The sequence below is a fragment of the Rhinichthys klamathensis genome, unplaced genomic scaffold, assembly GCF_029890125.1.
Source record: "Rhinichthys klamathensis goyatoka isolate OS25496 unplaced genomic scaffold, OSU_Roscu_1.1 h1tg000240l_1, whole genome shotgun sequence".
NCBI lineage: Eukaryota > Metazoa > Chordata > Actinopteri > Cypriniformes > Leuciscidae > Rhinichthys > Rhinichthys klamathensis.
The window spans coordinates 2,927,107-2,937,653 of NW_026606762.1; the positions used below are offsets into that span (position 1 = coordinate 2,927,107).

General features: G+C 38.0%; 2 protein-coding genes across 3 annotated transcripts in view; both read right to left on the bottom strand.

Moving 5' to 3' along the window:
- The window catches only part of csnk2a2a (casein kinase 2, alpha prime polypeptide a), a 39,498-nt gene extending 37,579 nt beyond the window's left edge, over positions 1 to 1,919 (bottom strand). The window contains exon 1 of one of the 2 annotated variants that reach the window (XM_056265720.1): positions 1,487 to 1,715. In XM_056265720.1, coding sequence (XP_056121695.1) covers positions 1,487 to 1,587 — 101 coding nt within the window. In that variant the 5' untranslated portion in view covers positions 1,588 to 1,715. Of the gene's footprint in view, positions 1 to 1,486 lie in introns of both variants that reach the window. The other variant, XM_056265721.1, reaches the window with a different exon arrangement.
- Positions 1,920 to 6,057: 4,138 nt separating this feature from the next.
- On the bottom strand, positions 6,058 to 10,081 carry LOC130100340 (zinc finger protein 319). The gene is made up of 2 exons (XM_056265769.1): positions 9,817 to 10,081; positions 6,058 to 8,183 (listed from the first exon to the last, which is right to left on the bottom strand). Exon 2 carries the CDS (start codon positions 7,929 to 7,931, stop codon positions 6,171 to 6,173), a length of 1,761 nt encoding a protein of 586 aa, XP_056121744.1. The 5' UTR covers positions 7,932 to 8,183; positions 9,817 to 10,081; the 3' UTR covers positions 6,058 to 6,170.
- Between the last annotated feature and the right edge of the window lie 466 nt (positions 10,082 to 10,547).

A 10,547-nucleotide genomic window follows, 5' to 3' on the forward strand; every position in this document is an offset into this window, starting at 1 on the left:
GGTAACAACCATGACTTTTTGACATATGATGAACAACATTCATGTTTTTGTCGACATTGAACCATGTTTTTTTGACATGGTACCAGAGCGTTTCAGACATATCATAGCGAGGGTATGGCAAGCCGTTTTACTTTTAATCATTCCCAGGATTAATATCAACAATTCAATTTTCACTCGCTAAAATTTCAACTAGTAAAACTATAATTCTTGAAATCTCTAATTGTATTTTCACTAGTTAAATGTCAATCAAATTCAATTGTTGATATCAAGAATTGATTTCATTCTTACTAGTTCAAATTCCAGTTTCATTCACATATCAGAAATACAATTCTTACAGGTAAAAATCATTATTGATATGAATAATTACTTTGTTAAAAGTAAAAATATAAATTCCTGATATCAACAACTCAACTTTCAGTTGAAATGTCAATTCTTTTGATATCTGTAAATGTATTTCAACATGTTACAATTGTTATTTCTGATATCAATAATTAGGAGGGTAATTTGACTAGTGACAAATGAAATTATTGATATCAAAAATGAACATTTTTCCTAGTAGCAATTCAATCGTTAATATAAAGAACTGACATTTTCACTAGTAACCACGTAATTATTTAAACCACCTAAAGATTTTTCTAGTAAGAATTATATTTCTGAAATGTGAAATTGTAATTTCAACTAGTAAGAAATCAAATATTAACTAGTAAAGTTAAACCACCTAAAGATATTTACTAGTAAGAATTATATTTCTGAAATGTGAAATTGTAATTTCAACTAGTAAGAAATCAATTATCAACAATTGAATTTAAATGACAGCCTATGGTGACATTTAACTAGTGAAAATACAATTACAGATATCAAGAATTATAGATTTTACTAGAAATTTAATTCTTGATATCAAGAATACTGACTAAATACATTCAAGCTACAGCCCTGGCTTTGGTAATATCTTTGAAAAACCATGTACTATGGTTCACGAACATGGTAGCCAATCAAGTACCATGCAATAGTAACACCACTGTACTTTTAGGGATGCTCTGATATGAACATTTTGGCCTATACCGATAACGGATAATTCTTTAGATTTGATAACCGATATATTGGCGGATAAATCTAAAACCAAATTTTGATTTAACTTTAGAAAGCCTGAGTACAAAAATAAAAGTCTCACCATTAAAAGCCATGTCCCAAGCACACAATTATAATGTTCTCATCATGGTTTTTATATAACCGATATGACAGACTTGCGCTGCACGTTGCACTTTCCTCTATTGTCCTTTTTTGAAGTGATTCCAGTCATATTTAAAGCAATTCAAAACCATCGTGTTGAACATCTGAAGTGTGTTAGCTTAATTATTTATCGGCTTTAATACATCGGCCCAATTTTATCGGGTCGATAACGATGAACTTATATCGACCGATACAGATATATCGTGCAGCATCCCTAACTTTTTCCAAAATTGCATTCACACTATCATCTCTGTACCTCCAGCTAGGCACATGTGCTTCATAGTCCCAGTATTCCTTGCTCTTCACAGTGTTGGCATCAGCATACACCCGTGCTTTACTGCTCACCGGACCGGGCATGGCGGGCTTGGCCAGTCGATACGCCTTCTTCCCTCCACCTACAACTACGAGACTCTCCAAACGACCGCAAGTCGACCGTCTCAGTCGTGAAACACTGCAGAAAGTATTATGGTACCCTAAAACACTGTAGCAAGCCGCTTCAATGCGATCTCTCGCGAGCAATTGTGATTGACAGCTGCTCAGCGGCGGCGCGCATGACCTCGCGCTGACGCTCGCGCCACTAAAAGCCAAAGCAAAAAGCAGAGAGCGTCCGAAACGGTGCAGAAACCAGTTTGTTTTCTGATGGACCGCCAGTTTATTAAAAAAAACTATAGTAAGGATTTCATGACCAGTCTAATCAGATATATCCGTTTGTAACGTTAAATACAATTAAAAACAATACCTGTCGAGCCCACCGAATGTAGCTATGCGGTTAAACGGAACATAAACAACGTGAAGCAGCCGAATTGATCGATTATCTTGGAGTGCGAACAACGTTTGATCATCACTGTTTATTATAATATTCATTACAGCGGTTCAGCAGCTTCACTTTAAAACCGTTCCCTCTGAATAACGGCGCTAAGCTAGCGATATCGATGGATGGCTTTAATTGGCCACTACCATTTCGACACGCGCGTCTCCAGATTTCCGATTAATCTTCAAAGTGAGAGTTTTAATTCCTCCCATTGATCCAGCAATTACACCCAGTAAGTGATCGAGGGATCCGCTGACAGGTAGGCGGATATCATCCCTAGAATAGCAACACTCCTGGCGAATTTTGCTATCGCTTCTTAGATGGAGTCACCGGAAATACTGTGGACTTCCGGTGCCTGTTTCAAAATAAAAGCCCCCGAATTGTAGCTGCCTGTGTCGCTTTCATAGGTCGCTTTATATTCATAACTGAATGTTTAAAATGTGGAATTCTAAACTTTGCTTTAACAATTATATTTTCGTTCTATAATTTGTTTGTATTGATTGTAAGTAGTGTCGTCAAAATGATTAATCGCAATTAATCACATCTAACATAAGTTTATATTTATATATATATATATATACCGGTATATATATGCATACAACGTTATGTACACACATATACATACATATATATTTTAATACTCTGTATATACACAAACATCTATAGACATATACATACATATTATATATACATACACACACATATGTGAACAAACTTTTATGTTAGACGCAATTAATAACAATTAATCAATTTGACAGCACTAAGTCGCACTAACACACCAAATGCCACATTACACTAGTTATAATACCTATACTGCATGTCGTATACAGAGTTGGACCTATTATATTACTAAGAACGTTTCGATTATATTTTGGGAGGAAAAAAACATCATATTGGTGTAACAATAACAAATATTAAAGTACCATGTAATTGTTTCAGTAAAAAAAAAAAAACATGAGTATATTAAAAATTAAGCTGAATTATTATTCCTACTATATTGCTCACTTTTAAATCAATGTTACATGGCCTGTAGTCATTTCACCATTAGGTTCACAAATAATTACAACGGGTTATCTATGTTTACAAACATTTAATTTGTAAATGCCTTGAAGTTATGACATGCCACACTTTTGTGATAATGGGGGGGGGGAACAACACATTATGGCATATTTACAACTCGAGTCTCTTCACTACCTTATCTAGAAACACAGACGTTTAAAGGGACATACAGGAGGTGCTAGATGGTGGAAAAACCTGTTTTTGCTCAAATACAAAAAAGAAATAAATTATTCGATTCAACATCAAGAATATTGCTTCACAAGCAATGACAACATTCAGTCTCTGCATTTAATAATGCACATGAAAATAAGAGTAACAGAACAAACAATACTGACACATAAGCCATTAACGTTAATAAGGCTTTCAGAGGCATCGAAAGGGAAAAATAAATGTTTGCAATGTTTACATTCAAGCTGTTAGGATCATACAATGTATCATTATTAATATGGATTTAATTACTATTTAGACACTGCATCGTAGGAGGTTTTTACTACTTGACTACTACTTAATACTGTGTTGGATACTTATTACCTGTATTTGTACACTTGAATTTGTTTCAAATGATTCAATTACAAAAGCTGCTGATTGCCTGCATTGTAATCCAAATCTGCATTTTTCTCTGCGGTTTAATAAAAAAAACAGGTTCTATTGTCAACTGATCCAATTAGGCAAGCACAAAATAAAATGCTAACTGATTTATGGCATATTGTTTCTAAAGCAGAAAGCAAACAAAGAATCCGTGGCAGAGAAACTGTACAAGTTGTCTGTGGCAAAAGAATAATCCACTAAAACAAAAACAACAACGTATCCTCAAAAGAGGAAACAATCACATACACACAGTCTACAGTATGAAGAAACACAAACAGATACTAAATCCTAGCACTGTACTCATGTCGAAGCGATACAAAACATCCATGTATATATATATAACTTTACAAATTCTACAGCATTGTTTAGCTAGCGCAACACCATATGTTTGCAATCCGCAAACAAAAATGCTTCATTGTTTTTCTCAGTTGCCTGGCAGTTAATAATTAACTGTAAATCTTTGTGCTACTGTAAATGTAACTGCTTGCAAACGTATTAGAGATGATTAGAAATGCACAAGAGAAAAAGAATGGCTAATATGTGTTTTTTTTTTGTGTGTAGTCATTTGCCTACAAGTTAGCATGACAGATTACAACAAACTGTATAAATTATTTAGGCTAATCATGCATACATATACCCTGTTACATCATGGGTTAGGTGATGGGAGTTATACATTACGAATACATACAATCACTACTGTATAATGTCCAGATGGCCACACAGTGTTCAAGTTCATGGAAGCATGATATGGAGAGCACTGGAAGGAAGGCAGTTAATTTGAAAGTTACAAGGCCAAATAATTAAAAAGAAACAGAAACATCTAGTTGCTGTCAATCGCACGGCGTACCAATTGAAGTCATTGTGGAAAAGCAGGTCACTGACATTCTCCTCTCGGATTACTAGATGTACTGGGTTTTAGATACTCAAACGACAACATTTCTCTGTTGGAAACACCAGTCTTAAGTATAATGAGTTGCACATGAGACAAAATTGTTCTTTTTTTACAAGCTTATTTATGAGTTGAGCCCATTTACGTGTTCGCTTCTGTTCGTCAGAGCGGCCGGGACATGAGGCAAAGTCTTGTAGAGTAGATGCGATGTTGCCAATCTCTAACACAGAGGTACATCAAGACTTTAAAGGGTTAGTTCACCCAAAAATGAAAATTAGCCCATGATGTACTCGCCCTCGAGTCATCCTAGATGTATATGACTTTCTTCTTTCAGACGAATACAATCAGGGTTATATTAATAAATGTCCTGGCTCTTCCAATCTTTATAATGGCAGTGAATGTTTCTGTTTTGAAGTCCATAAAAGTGCATCTATCCATCATAAAAATGCATAAAAGTGCATCTATCCATCATAAAAGTGCATCTATTCATCATACAAGAGATAGATGCACTTTTATGACGGATAGATGCACTTTTATGATGGATAGATGCACTTTTATGATGGATAGATGCACTTTTATCATGGATAGATGCACTTTTATGATGGATAGATGCACTTTTATGATGGATAGATGCACTTTTATGATGGATAGATCCACTTTTATCATGGATAGATCCACTTTTATCATGGATAGATCCACTTTTATCATGGATAGATCCACTTTTATCATGGATAGATCCACTTTTATCATGGATAGATCCACTTTTATCATGGATGGATCCACTTTTATCATGGATAGATGCACTTTTATCATGGATGGATCCACTTTTATGATGGATAGATGCACTTTTATCATGGATAGATCCACTTTTATCATGGATGGATCCACTTTTATGATGGATAGATGCACTTTTATCATGGATAGATGCACTTTTATCATGGATAGATGCACTTTTATGATGGATAGATGCACTTTTATCATCGATAGATGCACTTTTATCATGGATAGATCCACTTTTATCATGGATAGATCCACTTTTATCATGGATGGATCCACTTTTATCATGGATAGATGCACTTTTATCATGGATGGATCCACTTTTATGATGGATAGATGCACTTTTATCATGGATAGATCCACTTTTATCATGGATGGATGCACTTTTATGATGGATAGATGCACTTTTATGATGGATAGATGCACTTTTATCATCGATAGATGCACTTTTATCATGGATAGATGCACTTGTATCATGGATAGATCCACTTTTATGATGGATAGATGCACTTTTATCATGCATAGATGCACTTGTATCATGCATAGATGCACTTTTATGGACTTATAAACAGAAACGGCCATTTACTGCCATTATAAAGCTTGGAAGAGCCAGGACATTTTTTAATATAACTCCGATTGTATTCGTCTGAAAGAAGAATGTAATATACACCTAGGATGACTTGAGGGTGAGTAAATGATTTTAATTTTTGGGTGAACTAACACTTTAACAAGTACTGCAATGGGATACGTAAAACGTACAATATTTATGTAAGAAATATCGCTATTGCGTGTATTTTCGCTCACAGCAGACGGTCACTACTCTATGCATGATGACGCTGGATAACCTCCTCCTTCTGCAGTGTGTTGAACTGTGTGTTCCTGAAGGGCGCCAAGCTCTCCGAAACACTCTCCGCACCAAACACACTTGAACTGGGCTTCACGTGAGTGAACGATGCCATGCTTCGCCAAGTGTTCGCGCTGTTTAAACCCTTTGTCGCACGTGGGACACTTGAAGGGTTTCTCTCCGGTATGGACTCTCCGATGTCTCTGCAACTCGGACGAGTATTTAAAGCGCCTCTCGCAGTCGGCGCACTTCATGGGTTTCTCGCGAGCCGGGTCGCATCGGTGCTGCACGAAATCAGACGAGGATTGGAAGCGTCTGCCACAAAGCGAACACTTGAGCGGCTTTTCGGTGCAGTGCGAGTTCTGGTGACGTTGTAGCGTCGAGGACTTTTTATAGCCCTTCCCGCACACGTCGCACTTGTAGGGCTTCTCCACGGCGTTGGATCCGTTGTTCGACTCGGTGCACTTGTGCCTCAGAAGCTCTCCAGATTGTCTGAAGCCCTTTTGGCAAGCTGCACATTTAAACAGACTCTCGATCCCATGGACATGCTGGTGATACAGCAAATGGGAAGGCTGAAGGAAACCCTTGTCGCATTGGTTGCACTTGAAAGGCCGATCGGCGGGGTTTTTATGCGTACGACGGTGGCGCACAAGCGCATACTGTTGTTTAAAGCTCATCTGACACTCTTCACACTGGAAAGGCCGCTCTTCTGAGTGCGTGCGCTCGTGTTGCCGAAGATCCGACGGGCGTTTGAAGCTTTTCCCGCATGCGGTGCATCGAAACGGTCGTTCTCCGACCGGCTGGCACTGATGGTGCAACAGCTCGGATGACTCCTTGAAATGAAGCTCGCATAGATTACACTTGAAAAGATGCTCGCCGGAGTGAGCGTACATGTGGCGTACGAGATGCTGCCTGTGCTTGAAGGTCTTCTCGCAAACGGCGCATTTATAAGGGCGATCGGCGCTGTGAGTGCGCTGGTGATGTGCCAGATGAGAAGCCTGACTGAACGTCTTATCACAGGTGTCACACTTGTAGGGTTTCTCCCCCGTGTGCACTCTTTCGTGACGCGAGAGTTCGGAAAGATGGCGAAACGCCTTATTGCACACGGAGCATTTATAAGGACGATCCGAGTCTTGAAAAGCCGTCGTGGACGAGGAACCCATGGCTGCTCCGTCGCTGGACGTCTCCGCAGTTGAAGGTTGCTGAGGGTTAGAAGACGAGGAATCTGGCCGGTATGTTTTTTCACAGATCGAGCACTTCATTGGATTGTTTCCAGTGCTGTGTTCGTTATGATGTTGCGCCAGGGAGGTGAGAAGCGAGAATCCCATTTTGCACACGCCGCACACAAACGGCTTCTGCTCGACCTGGACACACTGATGCTCTAGGAGATCCGTGGCTTGGTTGAAGATCTTCATGCACTGTGTGCATTGGAAAGAACGGTCCTGGTTAACCATGCATTGGTGCTCGTGAGGATTGGCCAAGTGCGAAATATCATGGCCACATGCGCCACATTTGTGGCCACCTTCACTGCCCACCTGTAGTTGAGGTGGCGGATGCTGTTGTGCATGTTGGCCGTGTTGAGACTGTTGTAACGCAGGATCCGCTTGTAGGACTAACCCATAAGCCGCCGTGCCCAATGCATTCTCAGCCCCTTGTAGAAGAGGATGCCCGACGGGAGGAGCGGCCACTGCATGTTGCTGTTGCCATGCTTCGGTCATTCTTCCACTGTACATGTATGAATTCTGCTTTCAGGAATCAGCACTTGCACCAAAATGCACCAAAAACGTTCCAACAGGTGATGGTCAGTTCATTGGAAAAGTCATGTATGATACTAAAATGGGCTTGTAGAGGAGTTTTGGGTGAACTTGTTCATCGTTGTGTGACGGTTCAATAAGGTGATTTTTTTTTATGTTAAATACCAATCCGAGGGGAACGTCTGAAATGTTTCGCCTGGAAACTACACAGAACTGTCTCCATTTGCATACCTGTCATGAGAGAGAGAAAAAAACAGTGCGTCAGTACATAAAGCAGCTCATTCATGCAAGAATTACTTAAGACTCACAAAAAATTTATTTCCATGCATTGTCCAATTACTGGATAAGAATTTTATAAATCATAACATGAGTTTTGAGTACAATCACATTGTATCAGTGGTTATCAAACAAGGTGAATTTGAAATAAAATCGTAAAAAAATAATTAAATTGTTCCAAATCTGTATGAGTTTCTTTCTTCTGTTGAACACAACATAAGATATATTAAATAATGTTGGTAACCAGACTATTTTTTTCCAAAAAAAAAAAAAATACTTTGGAAGTCAATAAAGCCCATAAACTTTTTGGTTTCTGACACTCTTTAAAATATCTTCTTTTTGTGTTCAACAGAAGAAAGAAATTCAGGTTTGGAACAACATTAGGGTGAGTTAATGATGATAAAATTGTCCTTTTTGGGTGAACTATCCCATTAAATTAGCTAAAACCACGCTCATTCATTTATTGCATGGATGAAGAACAGAACGCCTTTAAAATGCGTAAACACAGTTCAGTTGAATGATACAATTTGCATTTTTTAATGCAGTTGAACTGAATGTACGAAGCAAACTTTGCTGAAAAAAATCCTAACAAGAAATCTTAACACTGAAATAGTTTGTCGTTGCGTTCATTACTATATTAGTGTGTGTGTGTGTGTGTGTGTGTGTGTATGTATGCATGTATGTATATATGTGTGTATATATATATATATATATATAAGTGCTGTCAAGATCGACTAATCGCATTTAAGAAAATTGTTTTTGCTTATATTATGTGTGTATGTTATTATATTTATATACAATACACACACACATATATATATATATTCATATACATCTATTTTTTATTTGACAGACCCTGAATACTGTTAATAATGATTCTGAAAAAGACTCATGCCCTTACCAGTATTTACTACACCAATCACATACAGTATAGATATATATACACACATATATATATATATATATATATCCTATATCACACGAATAACACTGATGTGATCCAACAACAAAAATGTATATATTGTTTAAAATGCATTATTAATACAACACAAATAACCATGCCATGCAATACACACAATGTAAATCTGAAGTTAAAATACACGAATTGTAGAGCCGACTGCCTGCTGGCCTTAAAAGAAAAAGAAAAATGGGAGAAATCCGGAATTCCCTTTGATGGTTTTAATTATCTGGCCAGTGCAGAATATAAGCCACGCTTTGGATATCAGAGATCCATATGCAAAGCCATATCGTAAGACATGTCGTTAAACCACCTCGCTTTTTTATTCGCAGTTTGTGTTAAAGAAAACTTCAGCTAGCTTTTGCTCGATGCAGCCAGAGCTAGCCAGCGATGCTAATGCTCTCCTCTTTCAATCTGACCTTCTGCAATCGCCACATTTACGTTACTGAGAATCACAAACAACACATGCAATAAAGACGTAATCTGCAACAATTCATAACGCGTCTGCAGATCTGCATGCAAATGATACGCAAAGCCCCATGCGAGTGTGTGTTTACCAGCACGCTAAAACTGTAACGTTAGCTATTGCGTTAAAAGAGGCTCAGCCGCACCTCGCGGGCTTTAACCTACTTTGCGTCGCGTTTTCCCCTTCGATACCTTGTTATCCCGAAGATCCACACTTGTAATAAATATATGCAGGACGTTTTAAGGCAGGGAGGAAAAATTCGGGCGCTTCCCTGCCAGCGGGATCATGCAGAAGGCCCAAATAAACGTGACGCATCGGACCTCTACGACCAGCCCCTCGATGAAGAGATGGGCGGAATCAACGCGATGGAAAATCACTGATTTTATACCAGCGAAACTGTCAAACAGCTCGTTCTGTCTGACCCTGTAAAGTAGCCTTATAATAGTCGAAATAACCAAATAGTGAAGTAAGTGTGTCTCCTCACAATGGCGTTGCACCGTGCATAGCCTATATTATGGACTGGTTTAGAGTGACCTATAGCATGTGCAATTTAGATATTGTGTATCTGAAATACATCTTTTGTCAATATTTTTGTTGCCTCCAGTTGTACTTGTACATTAGCGTTACATGTGTGTAGATCCTATCTATCTATCTATCTATCTATCTATCTATCTATCTATCTATCTATCTATCTATCTATCTATCTATCTATCTATCTATCTATCTATCTATCTATCTATCTATCTATCTATCCATCTATCTAACTGTCTATCTATCTAATTCCCATAATATTTGCAAAAGGACAAATTAGAGAAAACATTCTTTAACATTCACATAACCAAGAATTTTTTTTTAATTCTGAGAACATTCAGAAATAACGTTTTCATACCTTAAC

What these genes read in the sequence shown, in the direction of transcription:
- LOC130100340 (XM_056265769.1), bottom strand. Translation starts at nt 7,931, where the DNA reads ATGTACAGTGGAAGAATGACCGAAGCATGGCAACAGCAACATGCAGTG.